The sequence below is a fragment of the Punica granatum genome, chromosome 6 (genome assembly GCF_007655135.1).
Source record: "Punica granatum isolate Tunisia-2019 chromosome 6, ASM765513v2, whole genome shotgun sequence".
NCBI lineage: Eukaryota > Viridiplantae > Streptophyta > Magnoliopsida > Myrtales > Lythraceae > Punica > Punica granatum.
Window position 1 is genome coordinate 16,693,965 of NC_045132.1, and position 23,853 is coordinate 16,717,817.

General features: G+C 42.2%; 1 protein-coding gene and 2 long non-coding RNA genes across 5 annotated transcripts; 2 read left to right on the forward strand and 1 right to left on the reverse strand.

The window, feature by feature from the left end:
- Positions 1-5,848: 5,848 nt before the first annotated feature.
- On the forward strand, positions 5,849-9,933 carry LOC116211159 (bifunctional protein FolD 2). Of its 3 annotated transcripts, XM_031545407.1 has the most exons (7): positions 5,849-6,006; positions 6,102-6,178; positions 7,379-7,650; positions 7,825-8,008; positions 8,298-8,455; positions 8,877-9,089; positions 9,525-9,933. In XM_031545407.1, exons 3-7 carry the CDS (start codon positions 7,540-7,542, stop codon positions 9,774-9,776), a joined length of 918 nt encoding a protein of 305 aa, XP_031401267.1. In that variant the 5' UTR covers positions 5,849-6,006; positions 6,102-6,178; positions 7,379-7,539; the 3' UTR covers positions 9,777-9,933. The 3 variants fall into 3 exon arrangements, with proteins under 3 accessions (XP_031401267.1, XP_031401266.1, XP_031401268.1); XM_031545406.1 differs by lacking the exon at positions 6,102-6,178 and having other exon boundaries at positions 5,849-6,078; XM_031545408.1 differs by lacking the exon at positions 6,102-6,178 and having other exon boundaries at positions 5,851-6,006.
- A 1,238-nt stretch (positions 9,934-11,171) lies between these two features.
- LOC116211160 lies at positions 11,172-12,711 on the reverse strand. Its single transcript, XR_004157623.1, has 2 exons — positions 11,616-12,711; positions 11,172-11,491 (listed from the first exon to the last, which is right to left on the reverse strand). It is a non-coding gene; the product is annotated as an uncharacterized LOC116211160 (long non-coding RNA).
- Positions 12,712-21,274: 8,563 nt separating this feature from the next.
- Positions 21,275-23,802, forward strand: LOC116212033. Its single transcript, XR_004157803.1, has 2 exons — positions 21,275-21,535; positions 22,859-23,802. It is a non-coding gene; the product is annotated as an uncharacterized LOC116212033 (long non-coding RNA).
- Positions 23,803-23,853: the final 51 nt, after the last annotated feature.

Genomic DNA, 23,853 nt, shown 5'->3' on the forward strand with positions numbered 1-23,853 from the left:
TACTCAATTAACTAATATAAAAATATCTTGCATTGATAATTTTCAATATGACAAGCAAACGTAATACAAATTATTCTTATGTCGATTTGTATATATAAAGTTGATGTAGATCAAGAGTAAAGGGTGCAATATCGTCTTTAAGGAATGGGCTCCTAATTTGCTTGATGAAGATACCTCCTCAAACTCCATACTCGGATAATCTGGACTATTTGTAAAAATTTTCTAACCATTAGTGGTTACCTGAAAAGAAGTTCAAAATTGAATTCAAGTAATTGTCCCATCAAATTAGTTATTTGGCCTTTTAGTAGTTTTTGTGGGCTCTCTTTCTAACTGGGCCTTTAGGTCGTATAGCTCGCGAGCCCATCACTTGCCTCCCTAACGTCTTTTTCCGTAAGGTGGGAAAAGATGTATTGATTATACGCATGTTGGCCACGTATTTCTTACATTTTGGCGATTGTCTCATGGGAATGATCAATGTCTCTAATTCAAATTCCTCTTATATTGAGCATTCTTGTGGACGTTTTATAAGGCGTCATACTTGTCCCCCTCAATGTAATAAACTGAGAGGATTGTTGACCCATTCTATCAATTTGAGCATTCGTAGAGATCTAGGTTAGAAAGACATGGCATTGCCCCATTAACATGATAGTTCCTTGGCACAACAAAGACTTATGCGGCCTTATGTCGTGTAGTTGTTAGTAAAAGGCAGCAAGCTTAGGACTTTGTTTATCTTTTTGTTCTATGCTGCACTTCACTTTCCCTGTGTTGCTTTACTCCAATTCTATTTGCCGTGTTATTCTTCTAAGTCGCTTCGTGCTTTGACATGCCAAATCCGGTGTTACATGCTTGTCGATATATTTGTTGTTGTTGGCTCGAGTTTTGCTTCACATTTGTTTTGCTTGATTTATTTCTTGGCACGACTTTCGGCTGATACATTCATGACATCTGAAGTCGCTTTGTAGTTCTCATTTTTTTTAAAATGAAACGGTGTTGGGTTTTCCTCAAAGTTGCTTTGGTACCTCGGAGCTAATTTGGCACTGGGCTTTACCTTAACTTGCTTCGATCCCTCTAAGCCGCTTTGGTTATTTCAATTTCTCAAAGTTGCTTTGACCACTTCAATATCTCGAAGCGGCTTTGACCACTTCGATTTCTTGAAACGACTTTAACACCCTACTTTACAAACTGGTTCTGGAGTTTTCTTAGGTAGCTTTGATGACTATTTCTCTTTGCTTTGCACAGACTACGAGCTTTGGGTTGTATTTTCTCAAATTTATCTTCCTTTACTTTGTTTGAACAATGACGGTATGTGGGTGTTGAAGTTCTTTTCGTCCTGTAAATAGGTAGTCATATTTTTCTCTACTTGCATGTTTCTAAATTTATTGAGTGTTCAGATCATGAATTCATCTCGGGATTGGACGTACTCTTCAAGTCAGCTCATTGGGTGTACCCATGGACATCACTAGGGTGTGTCTACGGGCCAACTCATGAGGGTGTACCCATGACCATCAAAGGATTAATTTATTAGGGCATACCTATGAGTTACATTGTAATAGAACGAGTTTCTGACTTTTAATTTAATTAGGTGATCTTATGGTATTGCATCAAATAGAAGGTGGGCCTATGAGTCACCTCGTAATAGGATTTTTCGCTTTTACTCTTAATAGGTTTGGCCTATGGGCCACCTTTAAGATGGGTGATCTCACAGCCCTACCTCATGGTTGGGTGAACTCGTTGCCTGGTGTAGTATATTCTCAGAGCTGCACTATACTTTAAGCTGAGCAAGCACTTACATTGTGTTGAACTTAGTGGTCATTCATGTTTGATAATGTAGAAAAGATTGCAAAATCACTTGTAGTGGAACTTCACGCGAGCTACAATCATTACAGTGAATCTATCGAGCTTGAGCCTTTGCATCGATTTAGGCAGGCACTCGGCCTAGGCCTAGTAATTTGCTGCAATTGTTATTGTTGCTGTGTATAAGATGGCATCATTAAGCATAACATTATTTCCTTGCTGATGTTTCTGCTTCATAATATGGCCCTCTAAGCGTCGCTAGTAAAGATATTGTTCCTCAATCCTCATCCTAAGGTGTTGCGGGAAGAATTAGTCTTCCTCGATGCGTGTTGCCATGTAGTTAACTTCCAGCTCAAGTTTGTTTCTTCTTAGCTTCTCCTTGAGTGTTTCCCCTTCAACAAATCAATGAAGAAATCTTGGTTGTTGTAGTTCACCTTATTGAGTGCAATATTGAAAAATGATTGTCGATTGTGTTCTTTCCCAACTCCATTGCTCTCCTCTCCATCGTTAAATCGTGGTTATGCCTTGTCAATGGGTGAGGCTTTTCCTTGCCTTCCCATTCTGACCCTTCGCTGTCAGGTGATGTTGCTTTGCTGTTGTTCTTGGTCACTACATGAGCCATTTTAACTAAATCGGGGGCAGGTAACTTTACGAATCTAAGTAGTTACCATCGATGTTGAATCGACCAGTCTGCGTGAATGGTATACATTGCATGGTGTGTGAGCGGTAGGCTCCGCGACTTGATTTGAGAGGTCGACTCACTTGTCATATATGTGACTCTTTAGCTTTGCCTTACACGTACTCTTCCATTTTTTTATTTATCTGCAAGCTTCATAGATCTAAAATGTGTATGTCAATGCACAAACTCTCATAAATATTCCATGTAAGTAAGGGTTAATGTGTACAAATATAATAAATATATATAAATATATGTATGTACTCTTGTTAACTCAAGATCTAATGGAACTATTCCATGGCCTAATGGAGCAGAATCGTACGAAGCCATTAAGCAATGCTATTGAGATCCTCAAAGTGCAATCTCCATTATTTTATCATGATGTAAGGTCATTAATATTGAACATATATTGATACTAATATGATGGCATGGTATGAACTTTTGATCATATGAATTGGCTCTTTTATTCTACGATGCAGCAGTTAAATTAGAATGAGAATAATACTTATCTGATTATTGTTCAAGAGTGTGTAGCTGACTCCTTAATCAATTGGTGTGGACAGAGGTTGCCTGAATCGTGGGGAAGGATTAAGCAATTGTCCCTGCAAGAACACTGTTGTTGTCGCAATGTTCATTGTATCGTCTATTTTGCAATGCCCAATTTCACTTCGGGGAAGTTGTTTCCTTGCAACTTTCGCTTTGCGAAGTTTGTCATTCCTCACAATTTTCGCTTCGCGACCTTCATTGTTCTTTGCAATTTTTGCTTCATGAATTTCGTTATCTTTGTGGCACCCTGCTTTGTTTCATGTGGCTTCTTGGATTGGAGACAGGCTCAATATTGCAAAATATTCGCTATCGAAGCCGTCGATCCCACATCAAGATTCAAGGCTGATGTGCTTCAGATTGCAGCTCAACACATATTCGAATTTTCGGGTCCAAATGCGTATTCTAGAAGATTCCGAAACAAGAATTTAGCTTAATTAGATATTAAGTTTCATATATTGCTATGATATAGTTTCCCTCAATTAAATATTATTTCCTATATTAGCTTGAGTCAGTAATCTTAAGTTTTCTATTTCAGATTGTTTCCTTATTATATTTTAGGAAAGTAATCTGGAGAATATTAGATGTCAGTTTCATATTCTAGAGTCAAGAGAGGTATATTCTCTCTATATAAATATGCACCTATTGTAAGAGGAGAAGATAGACGAATTTGATAAATATTTGAATGAAATTGCTTAGAGCGTTTCTTTTCTTTCTTATCTAAACAAGCTCCTTGTTTAGTGGCGAAAACCCCGATTCTTATCGTTCTTCCTTGAGCGTGGCGAATCAACCCGACTTTTCTTACTCGTGGCGAGTCATCTTATTTCTTCGATTGAATGAAGTGCTTCTGGACTGTACCTCAAACGACTTTACGGCCTTTCTCTTTCCGGACGGATGTTGTTTCGTTTAGTAAGAGTCGAGCGGCTCGAGTGAGTTTTGTTGGTTCTACCATCCACCCTTCTTTCTTATCAAGTTCTGGTTCGTGAGCTTATCATTTGGTAAGATTCAAGGCTATTCGCCCTTTCATGTTATGTCTTTCTTCTTCTTCTTCTCAAAGGAGGAGGTGCCTTTTCAAATCGCAGTCTTGGAGTTCATGCAGATTAAAGGGATTACCGTCCATCGAATTGGATAGTAGATCGCCATATTTCAATTTAATTTTCATATAGAAAATTTGTAGGGATGGCTTTCCTTTGATTCCACCCTTAATATAGTAGGCACAATGAAGAATTTTTATTTAATAGTGACTGAAGGCTCTTCACATTTTGTAGAGATCAAGAGTAGGGGGACGAAGCTGATCATATGGTGTGAGCATTGACGTACGCATCACTCTTGCCTTTGAGTCCACTTCACGTGGAGCGAAGCTTTGCTTTTGTAGTGAACTTAAATAGAGCCTTATCGGTCCAAATAAAGTGTCGAGATATATGTGCATCTGATCTATTCTTCTTTCTGAGGTTCCTGAATAGTTAGAATCATGTCAGAGTCGAGGATCTCCTGATATCTTAGTTGCCAAATATTGAGCTTTCTCTGCTTATAAGTCGGCTCTCTTGATCTTTAGAGATATTCTAGAGAGTCGATGGTTGGAATGCACCATCTTCATTTTGTGGTAATAGCCATTCTGATTTCAACAGCAGTTAGAGTTTCCAAGATCGTTGATTCATGTCATGTCAGCTCTAACTGTGTTCAGTCCAATAGTTCCCTTCCCCTCTCGATCTACTTTCCTTGGGGCTCTTTGATCTCTGTTATGCCTGTATGAACTCGAATTTGATCTCGTTAGGGCCCGCATGTGCCCGTTATGGCACGACTTGGGAGTGTTCACTTTCCCGTGGGGATGCTTGCCGGACACTCGTGAGAATGAATCGCCACTTACCATTTTACAATCTGAAAGTCGATGGCTGATAAGTTATCCGGGTCTAGAGTTATAGGATACACCTAGTTGCTAAGATATTGGTTTTTGCAGAACCGAAAATTTCGAGTTCCGGGGTTCTATTACATGCGCGCCTATATCACGCACGCCATTTTTGGTACTCTCTTTGTCTAAGACTTGCCATTTTATTTATTTATCGTGTGAATTAGATTGCACTTTTTTTGTCCGTTTTGACGCCGTAAATTCGATGAAACGATCGATTCAGGTCAAGAACCCGAGAGAAGAATAAGCTCGCACGTCAATGGATCGGTTCGCTATCCTTGCGCTACTGTTCATCGAATCATGGTGATTGATTCCTCGCGTGAATCAAAACCACGAATCATTGAATCTACTCATCTTCGGGTAAGCAAGGCTCCAAATTTTTTCTTTAAGTCAATTTTAATTTTTTTAATTATCATATTTTCATTAAGTTTTTCTATCATTAATTATTTCTTTTTAATATTATAAAATATAAAGATAATTCCAAAAAGTTCATAGAAAAAGATACAAGTTACACGACGCTAATGACTTTCCTATCTCAGTGATAGTCGAATTGAACCCCCATCACCTCTCTATATCCCCACTCCCTCTCTTACACGAAAATATGGAGTTGGTACGTAGAGGGACCCGGACACAAACTAACATAATCTCGATGAGGTCATGGCGATGATTGAGTCCATCGTAACTGGCGCGAAGGTGGTTGGTAGTGAACTCCAATTGGATTCCTACCTTCACTCTTCCTATTTCTCATTTCATTCTTCCTTTAATTATTTTTTATTTTTTATTTCTTTAATTTTTCTAACATTAATTCTCATTTGTATAATGAAAATAAATATGGATGGAAAAGTTTAGGAAGTTATTGATGGCTATAAACAAAATTATCTCAAAAGTCATTACTTAAATTTACAATAATTTTCAATTCCCGATGTGTACAATAATACCCGAAAAGCCTGCTCTCTTCCCGTCCTGAAGTTTCGCTCTGGCCCTTGTTCGTTTCTTTCTGTCTCTGCTGCTGATTCTGAGCATTGACTGCTTCCGTCAGCCTCCGCCTCCACCCTCTCTCCTTCCCTACTCTCACTCCCAGCGATCGGTAACCCGCAACCCTAACTTCTTCGCCGGCCCTTGCAGCCGCTTTTCTATTGCTTTGCCCGAATTGAAACAGGTGACAGTTTCCATTTCTTTTAGGGTTTCTCAATTTGCTGTTTCTTTTTGCCTGATGACGAGGACGACTCCTTTTTCTGAGCGAACCGACTTCTGCTGCGGTGAGGGAACATGCTGGTTTGATTCTTGGCAGTGGCGAAGACGGTCCCGCCGTTGGTTGATGATTTGAACTGATCAGTCGACATTGAGATTTCCTGGAGAAATGTTTTATCTCGAAAAGGCAAATGCTTGGAGGCATTGCTGATGCCTTTTGTTATCTCCTTCATTCTCTCTTTGCTCTTCTATCTGTGTATCTGCATGTGTTTCTGTCAAAGAAACTGTGTGTGCGAATGCAATTTGAAGTCTATTGTTTCTAATAATCGAGACCAAAATTCACATAAATTAATTTTTTCGCTTGTTTTGCTGAGAGAAGTTATAGAAATTAATTTAAGAGAACATTGTGTTGTTAATAGTTGAATTCTTAAGTATGACAAAAGGAAAGATTGTGGTAGCAATTTCGGATGAAATGCTTCTACCTACTGCTTAGTCTACGATGAATGGGGAAGGAGGAAGTGGAGGAATAGAAAGAAAAGATGGTCCGATACTTCAGGGAGAACTTTTTTGTAGCGGATTATCGGATACTCGGCATGCCACTGACTATTTTTCAGATATTATGCTTGCACGTAGGATGGTATCTTATTGTTTTCTATATCAATGTTGACGCCCAGTTGTCGTACACTTGAAGGCAGTCGACTTCCAAGAGCTTATTTTAGGTTTGGCCGATTGGGGCTTACAACTTGGAGAGGTCCACATCCTGATGGAGCGCAAGTCCCTTAATGGCGTGTTGGGGCTTGTCGTTCAGTAGTTGCTGGGTGATTGGACAATTGGTTTGCAATCTGCAAAAGCTTTTTTAGCTACTACTCGCAAAGAGTGCTCTATATTGTGATACAATTTTTTCCCCTGGAATGGGTTTATAGGGACACTGATTGTCACAGATTAAAGTGTAAAAGCTCATAGTAACCTTATAAAGTCCAGAGCTTTCCAAAGTCTGAAGTATGAAAGAAGCTGTGCCTGGTGGGGCGTAGATTAGAGGGTCCTCATATTATCAAGGAGTAGTAAGATTCATGCGAAGACTGTCTCCAACAATTTAGCTGCAGTTTGCTGTCGTTCGTAGGAGATGTTTTGTTGTGATAGGATTGCTTTGATATACATTATCGTGCTGTTATGCTACTTATCGATCATGATGTTTGATAGACTTAGTCTCTGAAGTATTTTCGTGCTGTTCTTTCTACGAAATAATGACAATATTCATGATCTAATAGGGACTACTACGAGGAATCATCTTCTAGCATCAGCAAGGCAGCTGTTAAAATCTCTCGGTCGTTTGTTTTGTTGGAAGGCAGGCATTTCATTGAACAGCGGGGGGGTCGATTGTTTGAATCTGACAGAGCTTTAACAAATCCTGAAGGTTTCTTTTACAGTAATGGCTGCCTCTGATCACAAAGCTTCCATAATAGATGGTAAGGCCATCGCCCAGACCATCAGGTCCGAAATTGCTGCTGAAGTTCGAGACTTGTCCCAGAAGTATGGCAAGGTAATGGCCCTTCCCTTCAATCCTCAGATGTACATTATTAGCTTATCAATAGCGAAAACATTGATTCCGTTTTAGCCAAGAGAATATAACTCATTGATGGGTGGTTCTGAGAGAACTTTAAAGATTTAATTAAGGACGACGAAGGATTCTCAGAGAGAGCTATGTGATCTTCAGGTGCCGGGGCTTGCGGTGGTGATCGTAGGGACGAGGAAGGATTCTCAGAGCTATGTGAACATGAAAAGAAAGGCGTGCGCGGAAGTAGGAATCAAGTCGGTCGATGTCGACTTGCCTGAGCAAGTGTCTGAGGCTGAGTTGATCCAGAAAGTCCATGAGTTGAATGAAACCCCCGATGTTCATGGTTGGTCAGTTGATATCACTCCACTTCTTTGAACATATAATGTCATCGGTTATGATTCGGAGTGACGCATTCTGTCTTCGTATATGCATTGCAAAGGGTAGTTTTGGAAGGGTGGCATTTGCAACTGTTCATGGGTAGTTTAGGGCATTGTCGCTCGATTTTCACTTGTTCCTGCTTATGTTCTTTAGAACTTTGGATTGGTTTGTTCCACATATATCTTATCTCAGTTGTATCGAATTCTGGGATCATGTTACTAGTCACTAGACCAAGAGACTATGATTTCTTGCAGGCATTTTGGTTCAGCTTCCCCTGCCAAAGCATATAAACGAAGAGAAAGTGTTGACTGAGATCAGTATTGAGAAGGACGTGGATGGTTTTCACCCTCTAAACATTGGCAAGCTTGCAATGAAAGGACGGGAGCCTCTGTTCCTCCCTTGCACACCTAAGGTGCATCTTTTACTGACATTATGGCAATTTATTATTTGCATCCTGGATTTTGTATTCCACTGAATTGTTCCCTGGTGCTTTTACTGTGGTCCCATGTCGGGATCAAATCCTCGACCATGCATCCATTTTCTGAGGGAGAAAGGACGATTTTTCACAACAAAACTCTGGAATAGTTGAATAAATTGTGATGTGTTTATGGTGAGTTACGATTCTGGATTTTTTGGCCATTTAAAGTGAGACCAAAATCAAGGACTGGAGGTGCAGATTCGCATACTGTAAAATTCATCGTATAATGTGGACCTCCTACTTGAAATCAAGACTGGAGGGTGCATATATGAGTTAGTAATATATGAACTACTGGGGAAATAATCATATTCAGTTACTACTACCATGGATATTTACGAAGTTGTATTCTTTTCAGGGATGCATGGAGCTTCTGTCTCGTAGCGGGATAACTGTAAAGGGGAAAAAGGCAGTTGTGGTCGGGAGGAGTAACATCGTCGGACTACCGGTCTCACTGCTTCTCCTTAAAGCAGATGCCACCGTAACGATAGTCCATTCATATTCTCGTGACCCTGAAGCTATTATACGTGAAGCAGATATTATTATTGCTGCAGCTGGACAGCCTATGATGGTATGCTCACAGTTACGCAATTCTCATTGTTTGTTTGTTCTACTTTTGAATTCTCTCGTGATAAATAACAGAAATTGATTTCAGCAGTTGGCTTTGGAGACGTGGACATTGCTACATCTCCTCGGCAGATGTGAACAATTTGATCCTGTATATTTATTAAAATCTGAACCATGCAGTTGATTCACAAACATGATGAAATGCATCTAGGATGCATTCAAAATCTTAACTTGTAACGACACAAGCTAATCATCGATAAGTGCTTGCTGAAAATGCTCTTTATAGTTTGGCCTTGTAACTTGTAGCTCAGAAATGCCTGAAAAAATTATGAACTACATTGATCAAGTTGCCTTTTCATAGTCATCGTTTTTACGTGCCTTCGATTTTTAGTTTCTATAACCATAGTTTTCACATGTGTCCAATAATTTGACTTTTCAGATCAAAAGTAGTTGGATCAAACCTGGTGCAGCCGTTATCGATGTCGGGACAAATGCAGTGGATGACCCGAGCAAGAAATCAGGGTACAGGTTAGTAGGAGACGTGGATTTTGCAGAGGCAAGCAAGGTAGCAGGGCACATAACTCCTGTCCCCGGTGGTGTGGGGCCTATGACTGTAGCAATGCTTCTAAAGAACACGCTAGAAGGTGCTCGCTTTTATCTCCAAATGAAGAAGAAGCGGCTTCAAGAGTAACAGTCACCTAATAGTAAGATGTTTCATGCAACTCTCTGTATCCCTTTGTTTGAACCTCATCAGCATACGGTCACCATTATATATTTGTTGAAAACTAGTCTGTTTTGTTTCCTGATAGTTTAATGAATAAAATACGATATGATTTCATTGTGTCTAATAGATAACAAGTCGAGCTGCCAAAGTATTTTTTTTTATTAATAATTCGATTGTCTCGAACTCCGTTTAGCAATCACAGCTCGCTTTTATGGAGACGAGGGTCATGGAGGGTTATGAGAGTTCGTATACAAATTTTATATATGATCATACATTTAGGCAAGCTACCTGTTGCTCCTTGCTTATTCTACATGTAGTAAATACGTGCACGTGCTCTCATATCATAAATAACCAAAGTAAAAAATATTTATAAAAGGATGGGAATATAGAACTAAAGGTAAATCATCGCTCGAAATTTCTGATAACTAAGAACTCTCTATCCTACCTTTCATTATATATTTGATCCTTGAGCTTCTGTTGTATCCCTCTGTATCAAACTCAGAAACGGGATCTCGATCACATCCATATAGAGTTGCTAGATTTTGCAGGATGCTATTGCCAAAAAAAAAAAAAGTACTTGAACCTGCAAATAAGTACACACACACATATATATGACTGATCGAGGAGTTACACTGAATCGGACCCAACAGACTTGCTGAGGCTCCCCAACCACGTGAGGCTCGCCGAGGCTTCCCCGCCAAGTGAGGCTCGCCGAGGCTCCTCGTCCACGGCAAGCTCGCTAATCCTCCCCTTACCTCGGGAGGCTCGCCGAACCTCCCATGTCTTGGATAGATGAACTCCCACACCCTCCTACGAGTAGGACTTGACAGTCGCAGACGAACGGATTGGGCCCATTAAATGGGCCCAAGCCCAAACAACCCGACAAACTCATCGAGGCTCCCCAACCACGTGAGACTTGTCGAGGCTCCCCCGCCACTTGAGGCTTGCTGAGGCTCCTCGTCCACGACAAGCTCGCTAATCCTCCCCTTACCACGGGAGGCTCGCCGAGCCTCCCACGTCTTGAATAGATGAACTCCCATACCCTCCCGCGAGTAGGACTTGACAGTCGCAGACGAACGGACTAGGCCCAATTTAATGAGCCCAAGCCCAAACAACCCGACAGACTCGTCGAGGCTCCCCAACCATGTGAGACTTGCCGAGGCTCCCCCGCCACGTGAGGCTTGCCGAGGCTCCTCGTCCACGGCAAGCTCGCTAATCCTCCCCTTACCACGGGAGGCTCGCCGAGCCTCCCACGTCTTGGATAGATGAACTCTCACACCCTCCCGCGAGTAGGACTTGACAGTCGCAGACGAACGGACTGGGCCCAATTTAATGGGCCCAAGCCCAAACAATGATTGAATATACTCAGAATAGTTCATGTATAATCTCCAACATCTTCCTCTATTATGATATGAAAACTCCCTCTTGAATACTCTCCAAAATACACCTAACTAGGGCGTTGGAGGGGGCTCTCGGGCAAAACCCCAAGAGCCCTTCTCGTTGGTGACGGGGCAGCGGTCAAATTCAGAAGAGGACCCGAAGATCCTTCTTGATGGGAGAGAGGATTCCTAGCCAGACCTTTTTTCCTGAATCACTGGCGCCGTCTATGGAAACGACACGACAAGCCGTGGCTCTACACTCTTGTCATTCCCAAAAATCGTCATATCCGACCACCCCAAGATCTACAATCACCACAAACTCAAAAGATTCATTTTTCGGTTTCCAAACCATTCTCAGTAGAAAACCGAAGACCCCACAGCGAAATCGTGAAGAGAAAAGAAAGCAAGGGCTGCAGCGATGATCGACCTCCACCCTTACCGACCTTCTGTTCTCTGACTACATTCTCCACCAGGCACGTCTACTCTTTCTCCTCCCGGCTACAACTCCCAGTAACACCAGCAACCACCACATTTCAACATTTCAGCCACCTAAAGAGAAATTTCACAGAAAAATGCACAAGCAAGAGAATATAGTATAAGGTTAAAAGCAAAATAAAATAAAATAAAATAAAATAAAAGAGACCTAGAAAGCGAGGCAGAAGCAAGAATAACTAATAACAACGGGAGCGCCATCAGCCACCAGTCGGAGCTCTAACGCCCATTGGCAATCGCCTCCAACCACCTCTTCCCTGCGAGATCCTTCCGAAAACTCTCTGTCTCGGTCTGCATCGACTGCCTCCTTCCTCTCGACCCTTCGCCTACATTGAGAGGTTCGCTGAGTCCCCTATGGTTCCCGAGAGGTTCATTGGGTCAGGTTCACCAGGTCTCTCATAGGGCTCGAGAAATTAGCCAAGTCAAGCTCGACGAGTCCCGAAGAGTTCGCTGGTTCCCTATGGGTCCCGAAAGGTTCCCTGGATCCAGTGGGTCCTGCCCCATCACCGGGGTTCATTGGGTCCACCCCCTTCACTGATGTTCGTCGGGTCCCTCCTTGGGTTTCGTGAGGTTCGCGGGTCAGTTGTAGCAGCTTAGTGAGCTCCCTATACTGCTGCATCTCCTCCTTCCTCAGTTTCAGCGACCATGGCAGCCACGTGCCCTCTCCCTCTCAGGGGGTGAGCCCCAGACGAAGCTGATCTTCGGCGATTATCACCATGCCTTCGGAGCGAGCTCCCCACCATTGGCTGCACCACGACAGCTACCTCCCATGGCCGTGGGCCACCTTCACTATCTTCCTTCATCATTTGGGGGGCAACTCTGATGCTCCTCCAATCTGGCTCAAATAAGCTTTTTCTAGATGACGCAGGAGCACAAGATGGAATCCCGAAGTCATGGGCATCGCCGACGTCAGTGGGACGAAAATCGAGGACAACTATAAAAGGAAGAAGCGAGGGGAATGGGTCCAATCGAGGAGTCATGAAATGTTGCTTATTCAACGGAGCATCGATAGCTCGTAGAGAGTGATCTAACTCAGGCCCCGTACCAAACTTAAATCAAATAGGAGCTGCGGTCTAAAACAGGACAAACCAAGGGAGATTACTAGCCATTTTCAAATAAGCAATTTCATTCATCACCTTTACTCTTTCAAATTATCACTGTTAGTGTCAAAGTTGTTTTCATGGGTATACATAGTCGACCAACAATTCACCATCAAAACGGATGATAGCTAACTCTGATTCCATGGAGTCCCAAAAAGGGCAAAAGCTATGTATTTGCAACCTTAGCGTGCAAAATTACATAATTTATTCAATGTAAAGATAATTATATGGATTAAGTAATATGGAAGCTCTTTATCATCAAGACATGCATACACCATAATTAATACTTATGACGCCAATTGGTCTTGTTAAATCTCGTGGGCCACATCTAGCTCAATCATGGAAATGGTGCACATCGGAGATTTTCGATGTTTATTATCTATCAAAATATGAAAAATGCATGGTAAAAAACTATTGGATTATATGCGCTCCTACCTCCATAAGGACCTTTCCGATAGTAACGGGATGGAGTAACCTCGCTCGCCGACTCCATCCTCATAGGCTCGAGTGACGTTGCCAATGGACGTCGGTTCTCACCCATGTGCTTGAGTAACCTTGCCAGTCGACTCCGTCCCACAAGCTCGAGCAACTTCACCTGTAGACGTTGACACTTTACCACGAGCTTGAGTAACCTTGCCTGTTGACTTCGTCCCTACAGGCTCAAGTAACCTCGCCTATGGATGTCGATTATCACCCACAGGCTCGAGTAACTTCCCTCGCCGACTCCGTTCCCATAGACTCGAGTAACATAGCCTATGTATGTCAACACTCTATCACGGGCTCAAGTAACCTCGCTCGCCGACTCGGTCCCCATAAGCTCGGGTAACCTCGCCTATGGATGTCGACGCTCACCCACATGCTCGAGGAACCTCGCTAGCCAAAATCGTCCCCATAGGCTCGAGTAACCTGCTTATGAATGTCGACCCTCTACCACGGGCTCGAGTAACCTCGCCTGCCAACTCCTTCCCCACAAGCTCGACTAGCCTCGCCTATGGAAGTTGACACTCCACAATGGGCTCGAGTAACCTTGCCTGCCGACTCCGTCTCTACAGGCTCGAGTAAACTCGCCTATGAATGTCGACAATCTATCATGGGCTCAAGTAACCTTGCCCGCTGACTCCATCCTCATAGGCTTGAGTAACCTCGCCTACGTCGACACTCACCTACGGGCTTGGGTAACCATGCCCGCCGACTCCGTCCCCACATGTTCGAGCAACATTGCCCATGGACGTCGACTCTCACCCACGGGCTCGAGTAACCTCGCTCGACGACTCCGTTCCTATAGGCTCGAGTAACGTCTCCTATGGACGTTGACTTTCACCCATAGGCTCGAGTAACCTCACCCGTTGACTCCGTTCCTATAAGCTCGAGTAACCTCGCCTATGGACGTTGACTCTCGCCCATGGGTTCGAGTAACCTCGCCCGCTGACTCCATCCCAACGGGCTCAAGTAACCTCGCCTGTAGACGTCAACACTTTACTATGAGCTCAAGTAACCTCGCTCGCCTACTCCGTTCCCAGAAGCTCGAGTAACCTCACCTATGGATGTCGACTCTCACCCATGGGCTCGAGTGATCTTGCCAGCCGAATTCATCGTCACATGCTAGAGTAACCTCACCAATGAACGTCGACACTCTACCACAGGCTCGAATATCCTCACCTACAGATTCCGCCCTAACAGGCTTGAGTAACATCGCCTATGGATGTCAACTCTCACCCATGGGCTCGAGTTACCTTGCCCGCTGATAAGGGAGGATTTGTCCATGAAATGGGTACAATTTAGACTTGGGTTTATGTTGTTTTCATGGTATCTAATGCTTGGATGACAGTCTCTAGGAAAACTTGTGCGAGAAAAGAGTTGGAGACAATTTGATGCATGTTCGGGATGAATTGGAGACAGTATCAAGATGGAACTTGCAAGGATACAAGGATTTCTGGTTAGTGGTGCACCACGTGCACAACCGATCTGAGAGGGAGTTCAGAATCAATCCCCGATTTATTTGCAAATCCTAGGATTCCCCTTCAATTACAATGAGAGTTTTTAGGAAATCTTTAAAGATATGTTCATTATTTATTTTCTATTTTTGAGGGAGATATAAAAACCTAAGGATCATCTAGGTTTAGGTTTTTTAGTTTTTGGGAAGAGAAACTTGGAAAAGAGGCGGGCGGCTGCCGCGTGTTCCTCTAACGGTCGTCAGTTTTCATGGATTCCTACATAGCTATGTGTGGCTAATTCGTTTTATTTGACTTGAGAACGGAAACCCCACAGTTTGGTTGTGAGGAACATGTTTTAATATTTCAATTTCAGTACTTATTCATTCTTGGATGTCATCGTTACAAGTATTCTCTCATGGTCGTGAATAGGATATTTGTAAGTTACCTTATCGACGACTACTACGGTGTTTGTAGAAATCGATTCGAAGCAAGACTAATTAAGAACAAACGGTAGTTGTTGCCCTAATTGGTTAGAGAATGATAGGACGAGTCAATTAATTGACGAATCGATTAATCGCTCGGGTTAATGCATCCTTGTGCTTAAAGTCGTTGCTTAGTTAATTAGGAAATCGGTCGATACCTTGTTAACTAGTTGATGAACTTACTAGTTAGACGGTGTTTTGACTGGTTAGAATTTAGATGCTAGTTGATTCCATGCGGTCGCGGGAACTCAACTCTTAGCTGCTGAAATTTATATTCTGATGCTTCTATGATCAACCAAACGCTAGGTGGTTTTTGAACTCAAGTCATACGTCTCCCGGTTATTGATTACACACTCTCCCTTGCCTTTTTAAATTGTTTTTGCTGCAATTTAGTTTCTTGATTATCAAAATTCCCTCTTCGTTACTTTTGCTAACTCATTGGTTTAGAGAATCCCTTAGCCTTCTTTGGGATTTCGACTCGGCTCTCACCCTTTTCGTACTACAAGTTTTGGAGAAATCGATTTTATTTTGGGGGCTTCGACAGGCCTTGCCACCCGCCGACTCCGTCCCCACTACTCTTGCTTATGGACGCCGACTCTCACCCACAGCCTCTAGTAACCTTGTCCCTTTGACTCCGTCCCCAGTGGCTCGAGTAATCTCGCTTATATACATTGACACTCACCCACGGGCTCGAGTAACCTCACCTGACGACTTCGTCCCCATAGGCTCGAGTAACCTCGTCTATGGACGTTGACTCTCACCCACAGGATCGAGTAACCTTGCACGTCGACTCCGTCCCCACTACTCTCGCCTACGGACGTCGACTTTCACCCACGGGCTAGAGTAACCTCGCCAATCGACTCCATCCCCAGTGGCTTGAGTAACATTGCCTATGGATATCGACACTCACCTACAGGCTCCAGTAACCTCGCTCGCTGAGTCTATCCCTACATGCTCGAGTAACCTCGCCTATGGACGTTGACTCTCACCTTCATGCTTAACTAACCTCGCCCGTCGACTCCGTCTTCAGAGGCTCAAGTAACCTTTCTTATGGACATTGACTCTTACTCAAGGGCTTGAGTAACCTCGCCTACCGACTTTGTCCCCACGAGGTCAAGTAACCTCGCCCACCGACTTCGCCCCACAGGCTCGAGTAACCTCACCTATGGACGTCAATACTCACCCGTAGGCTCCAATAACCTTGCCCGCCGACTTCGTCCCTACAAATTCGAGTAAATCATCGGCTAATTCCGTCCCCACAGGCTCGAGTAACTTTGCCTATGAACATCGACTTTCACCCACGGGGCTCGAGTAATCTCGCTCGCCGACTCCGTCCATACAAGCTCGAGTAACCTTGCCAATGGAAGTCGACTTTCACCCACGAGCTCGAGTGACCTCGCCGCCAACTCCGTCCCATAGGCTCGAGTAACCTCGCTTGTGGGTATCGACTCTCACCCACGGGCTCGAGTGATCTCGCCCACCGACTCCGCCCCTACAGGCTCGAGTAACCTCCCCTATGAACGTCGACTCTCACCCTCAGGCTAGAGTAACCTCGCCCGCCTACCCCATCCCGCGGCTCAAGTAACCTCGCCTATGGACGACGACCTCGTCTCGAACAACGGCACCACTTATGAGCTTGAGTATCCTCGCCCTTTCGCTGCATCCCTTTCGCTGCATCCCTACAGGCTCAACGAACAAGAACAAGACTTGTCTCAACCGCTTACAGGCTCGAGTATCCTCGCCCTTTCACTCTGTCCTTGGCTCGACAAATGAAAATCGCCTTGGACGACAACACCTCTTGGGAGCTCGACCCTTCCGATGGGAACTCAAGCAATACTCCTCGATATGGACTCGTGCAGATTTCGCCCATTCGCTCCCTACGATAGGTCTTCTATAAGCTTGGGTAACTTGTCGGAAGCATGGACACTGAACACAAGCCCAAGCACAACTCGACCATCAAACTCAATTTAACCTCCGCTTGAGTTTATTTCACCCGCTGGCTCAATCATACGGGCTTAAGAGCGTCTCATCCATTAGGCTGCATAGACTATAGGAAAACTCTTCCTATAATGCACTGGGGTGCGCGCCTCCTATCCCATTTAGGTCGCAGAAGTCGTTTTCGTGCCAACACAAGGTCGCCTGAAAGTCAAAACCAGTAAATTGGGGGCTTAGGCCCAACCAAAAGAATACAAACCCACAAACCCCCACACCCCAGCATGCTTCGGTCAAATGTGCTACCAAGCAAAGCCAAGAAGCCGCCCTCAATGACGGGCACTGCGAATTGACGACATCGAATTTGCGACGACGGCCACGTCTCTGAAAATTGGGGTGCAAGTAATAGGGGATGTGCGGACCCGAATTTCATCTCGTCGGGGCCTATATGCGTGCGGGCTGATTGCACGGCTTAGGAGTGTCCACTTTCCCAGAGGACGCGTGATGGACACGCGCTAGAAGAACATATTTACGACCCAGATGTCGAGGGCTAAGCCTGAGTTTAGGGATAATGGATACACCTAGTTTGTTAAGGTAAATGATCTGCAGGACCGAATATTCCGAATTCAGGTGTTCTGTTAAGTGCGGGCCTATATTCCGCACACCAAACTCTTTGTTCAGTAGAAATAGAAAATAATTGTTCAAACAATGGGGTTTATGAAAGATCGGGCCACCAATTCATCTTATTTCATATTATAAATATATAGATATTGCAAAACGAAATATTTGTAGTGTAAAGTAGAGAAAGAAGTTCCTCCCTTTTCATTGGTGGATGGAAAGGCTCCTTCCCTTTTTATTAGTTGGATATGTCCGTCTCTATGGAAACTTATCGTAATTCTTCTAGTTGACATTCGCGACCGTAGTCCTTCAAGCTTATCATCTCACCCCTGCTCTTTGTCAAGTAGTTCCTGAGGGAATCTGATAGCTTTGTCATGTTTTTGCTATCTTCATGAATGCCTAGCTTCAGGTTCTCCAAGAACGTCTCATAGAACTTGTTACACTCCTCATAAAATGCAATTTCGTTTGAACGCCTCGATGCAAGTTTTCACAGGTTCCTTCCAATGGCAATTCCTATGACGAAGGCCTTTGTCGCATGGGGCTTGATGATCAGTTCGATGGCAGGGTTATCGAGTACGAAGGATGTATCATGGGGAGTTTGGGATACTCACTCCCTCTGAATTGAAAGTATGCAGAAACTCCAGCTGAAATGAACTGTGGACCATCCGTACTTCGTTTATTTGTTTCAAATGATTGAACTGCAGACATCCCAGTTACTCAGGAATCGATAGCCACATTAACACAAAAAGTTGACATTTTCTTGTGTCTTCTCTCGGCTTGAATCAAAGCCGTGTATTTTGTTCACAAGAAACACCAGCGGCACAACTTGGACAACAAATAAGAAAAATTCTATTTGAACGGCATCAATGGCCACGATCCACAATTTGCTATAATGACAGTCTAAACAAGCTGTGCTTAATTCAGGGGGTTGATAAAGTTCAACAAATAATAACCCATCAGTGAGCATACCAACAACTAAAATTCCCAAAATCACGGCTACCGTCAAGAACTTATCCAGCCTTTTCTTAATTCCAAGAACCAGAATCGTTGTCATTGATCATTCACAAAAGACAAGTAAAATTTCATAGTGCAATTTTCTTATAATAAAAATTCTAGAAGTACTACAGTCTTAAACATGCCTTATTCTTAGTTTATTTACGTTGACTACATTATAGTAAACATTATAGAAGTACTACATAGCTAATCTTATTATATCTTAATTAAGTAAATCTTATGTCGAAGTGATTGGATTATTTTACAAAATATTATTCAAATTCATGAATCTTAATTTATGTAATGTTAGAAGAATAAAATACGAGCAAATATTAAAATTATGAAATTTTAAAGAATTCTATAACTAAAGATTTTAAATTTTTTAAAATTTAAAATTATTTTCATAGATATAAGATTAAAAGTGAAATGATGTCTATGAATTTATTACATAAATGCTTTATTTATGAAAATGAATAAAAAATAAACCATTTGCATATCAATATGAACTATAAATTCATATTATTTATTATTTTCATATTGAACTTCTTACTATAGATTTTTCTTGATAAAAACTGTGTAAAGCACGGGTTTAATAACCTAATCTATTATAGAATATACACTATAAATATCATTATTACAAAGTATTTCCAAAAATTTAAAAAATTATAAGATATTAATGAAAATATAAAACCCCACTAACTCATGAGAATAATAAATTCTTTAATTTATAATATAATTATTAACTATAGGGTTAATTTCAAGAAAACATGTACTTACCTTCGATCTTCCATGACGCCCTTCCAATCCATATGATTGCTCCCTCCCATCGGTGGCGGTTCTTATCTACGGCTTCCCGCCTCCTTCCCGCGATAGCATCCCTACCCTTCACATCAAAGGATTAAAACACTGGTCTGATTAGTTTTACCACCCACTTGGAAAAATCAACCTTTTGTGCCTCTTTCTGGCGTGTTTCATGTCTCGGAAGATAGTCACTGGTTTGAATCGATTAGGATAGCCTAGCTGATTTGGTTTGACTGTTTAAGTTGGTGGTCACTTGTTTAAACCGGACAAAGAAGTTAGGCTGTTTTGTTTTGACTGTTTAGGGATTGGGCTATTTAAGGTTTGGCATATTGATTAAATCTAGTTGTTGTAATCTGTGAACAGTTCCCACGCCGAGTACTAGTTCAAGATCCCTCTTAGCCTTGCTCCTGTGTTTCCATACAGTAGTAGCCTCTATATGGATTGCATTTGGCTCCACTTCCCGGTATTGACTGGGGTCCACATATAGTTAGTTACAAGAGGTCGGGAATATACATACACCAATTGGAAGGATTCTGCAACTGTATTTATGTCTATTGGATGTACTTCTGTCACATTGTACTTTTCCTTTGCAATGATTTAGGTAGATCTGCTGTACTTTTCTGTCATTATAATCTTTCTCTTGAACATTTTACCTTTTACTCATTTTTGTTATCAATGGATATTCATTGATTTGTTGAGCCAAAAAAAAATGCTACGAATTTTTTCTTTTAGTCAATTTTAATTTTTAAAATTATCATATTTTCGTTAAGTTTTTCTATCATTAATTATTTCTTTTTAATATTATAAAATATAAAGATAATACCAAAAAGTTCAGAGAAAAAGATACAAGTTACACGACACTGATGACTTTCCTATTGCAGTGATAGTCGAATTAAACCCCCATCACCTCTCTATATCCCCACTCGCTCTCTTACATGAAAATATGGAGTTGGTACGTAGAGGGACCCGAACACAAACTAACATAATCTCGATGAGGTCATGGCAATGATTGAGTCCATCAGCACCTGACGCGAAGGTGGTTGGTAGTGAACTCCAATTGGACTCCTACCTTCACTTTTCCTATTTCTCATTTCATTCTTCCTTTAATTATTTTTTATTTTTTATTTTCTTAATTTTTCTAACATTAATTCTCATTTTATAATGAAAATAAATATGGATGGAAAAGTTTAGGAAGTTATTGATGGCTATGAACAAAATTATTTCAAAAGTCATTACTTAAATTTACAATAATTTTCAATTTTGGCTTTATTTCCCGATGTGTACCATAATACCCGAAAAACTCAATAAATATCAACTAATTCGGTTCGAGTTGAACAACCCTTTAAGGGATAAAACTCTTTTAGTCAAGAATTTTCTAAATTCATAAGATTCAAATCATAAACTTTATACTGCGTTTGATTTCAAAATAAGATTTTAAAATCAGATTTTGATTTTGAAAAAGAGTGGTATAAATGAGGCTCATTCCTTTGACTTTGTATGAGTTATTTTGTTTTGTTGTGGAAAAAGAGTGGTATAAATGGGACCCACCCTTTAACTTTGTATAAGTTATTTTGTTTTATTGTGAGTAAAATTAAATTAAAGTATAATTTTAAAATTTCACTTTGAAACCAAACAAGCCTTTCTTTATCAGGATAAGTGCTCCACGTAAGTATTTTCTTGGGCTTGTCTCAACTGTCATCAATGTCTATTTATGAAGGCCCAGCCCATATTTTCATCCGTCTGCCTGCCTGCCTGCCTGCCGGTCTCCTCTTTGCCTCTCTGCTCTCTTCTCCTCCTGAAGTATCGCTCTGGCCCTTCTTCGTCTCTCTGTCTCTGCTGCCGATTCTGAGCATTGACTGCTTCCGTCAGCCTCCGCCTCCGCCTCCGCTCTCTCTCCTTCCCTACTCTCACTCCCAGCGATCGGTAACCCGCAACCCTAACTTCTCCGCCGGCCCCTGCAGCCGCTTTTCTATTGCTTTGCCCGAATCGAAACAGGTGACAGTTTCCATTTCTTTTAGGGTTTCTCAATTTGCTGTTTCTTTTTTTGCCTGATGATGAGGACGACTCCTTTTTCTGAGCGAAACGACTTCTGCTGTGGTGAGGGAACATGCTGGTTTGATTCTTGGTAGTGGCGAAGTGAGCGAAGGGACCGGAGACGGTCCCGCCGTTGGTTGATGATTTGAACTGATCAGTCGACATTGAGATTTCCTGGAGGAATGTTTTATCTCGAAAAGGCAAATGCTTGGAGGCATTGCTGATGCCTTTTGTTATCTTCTTCATTCTCTCTTTGCTCTTCTATCGGTGTATCTGCATGTGTTTCTGTCAAAGAAACTGTGTGCGAATGCAATTTGAAGTCTATTGTTTCTAATAATCGAGACCAAAATTCACATAAATTAATTTTTTCGCTCGTTTTGCTGAGAAAAGTTATAGAAATTAATTTAAGAGAACATTGTGTTGTCAATAGTTGAATTCTTAAGTATGACAAATGGAAAGATTGTGGTAGCAATTTCGGATGAAATGCTTCTACCTACTGCTTAGTCTACGATGAATGGGGAAGGAGGAAGTGGAGGAATAGAAAGAAAAGATGGTCCGATACTTCAGGGAGAATTTGTTTGTAGCGGATTATTGGATACTCGGCGTGCCGCTAACTATTTTTGAGATATTAAGCTTGCACGTAGGATGGTATCTTATTGTTTTCTATATCAATGTTGACGCCCTGTTGTCGTACACTTTAAGGCAGTCGGCTTCCAAGAGCTTATTTTAGGTTTGGCCGATTGGGGCTCACAACTTGGAGAGGTCCACATCCTGATGTAGCGCAAGTCCCTTAATGGTGTGTTGGGGCTTGTCGTTCAGTAGTTGCTGGGTGATTGGACAGTTGATTTGCAATCTGCAAAAGCTTTTTTAGCTACTACTCGCAAAGAGTGCTCTATATTGTGATACAATCTTTATCCCTGGAATGGGTTTATAGGGACACTGATTGTCACAGATTAGAGTGCAAAAGCTCATAGTAACCTTCTTATAAAATCCAGAGCTTTCCAAAGTCTGAAGTATGAAAGAAACTGTGCCTGGTGGGGCGTAGATTGGAGGGTCCTCATCTCATCAAGGAGCAGTAGATTCATGGGAAGACTGTCTCCAACAATTTAGCTGCAGTTTACTGTCTTTCATAGGAGATGTTTTGATGTGATAGGATTGCTTTCATATACGTAGTCGTGCTGTTATGCTACTTATCGATCGTGAACATGTTTGATAGACTTGGTCTCTGAAGTATTTTCGTGCTGTTCTTTCTACGAAATAATGACAATATTCATGATCTAATAGGGACCAACGAGGAGTCATCTTCTAGCATCAGCAAGGGATTGCTGACACCTTGTAATTGGAGGGGGGGAGTCTACTTCGGTGTTCAAATGCCAAATCCTCCAGTCCATGACCGAGCTTCCACAACAACTGCGAGGCCATCTACCTTCTCAATTGCGCCACATGTTGAGCTGAGCCCCGAGGAGATGTTCAGACAGATCATGGACAGCATGTCACGACTACATGATAAAATGGACAACATGCTGCTGAGGCTGACGCACATTGAGAGGAACATAGATAACACTCAGCGAGAGGTGAGCCACTTGAGGACTGCTGTCGAGAGCTTAAATGGGCAAAGTAATAACCAGAATCTGCCATCTGATACATTTCCACGGAGGTCGTGAGCTCATCGGGGTCCTTTGTTTCTTCTGCGGGTTAGGTTGTTTCTGCAGCTAGGTTTTTCTGTGAGGACCTCTGCATGTACTTAGCTGCCTCGAATTAGATAACTGGTATTCGATGCTTCTGTTCGGTAGCTTCCAATTTGTGTTCTTCTGATCTCGAACCCGTTTGTTGAGTTGTACAGTGAAAGGGATGAGAGCCAGCGGAGGACCTTGATCGGCTGTTGAAACTGTCTCGTTTTAACCTCGCTTAAGTAATTAGATTCTTTCTCTTTAACCGTTGAATGCGGATTTGTTTAATATTACAACTCAAAAGAAGGTTGTTTACTTTATGACTTGCTCGAGCCTTTGACCGTAATCAAAGGCGAAATGTCGACCTTCCTTGGCTGCTGGAAATATTGACGTCGCGGAATTGCCTTTTGAAGGGGTCAATTCACTGGTTGAGGAAATGTGTAGGTACGGACTGAATATTGGGAAGGCTGGAAGCATTATTTGTATTTTGAGCTTTTTCTTGCTTTGACTTGGTAGTGAATGGTTTTTATTCAAATAACATCAATCCTTTCTGAGTTTTTTTTTTGGCTGACTAAACGTCATTAATTAATATTACAGATAAGAGACGAT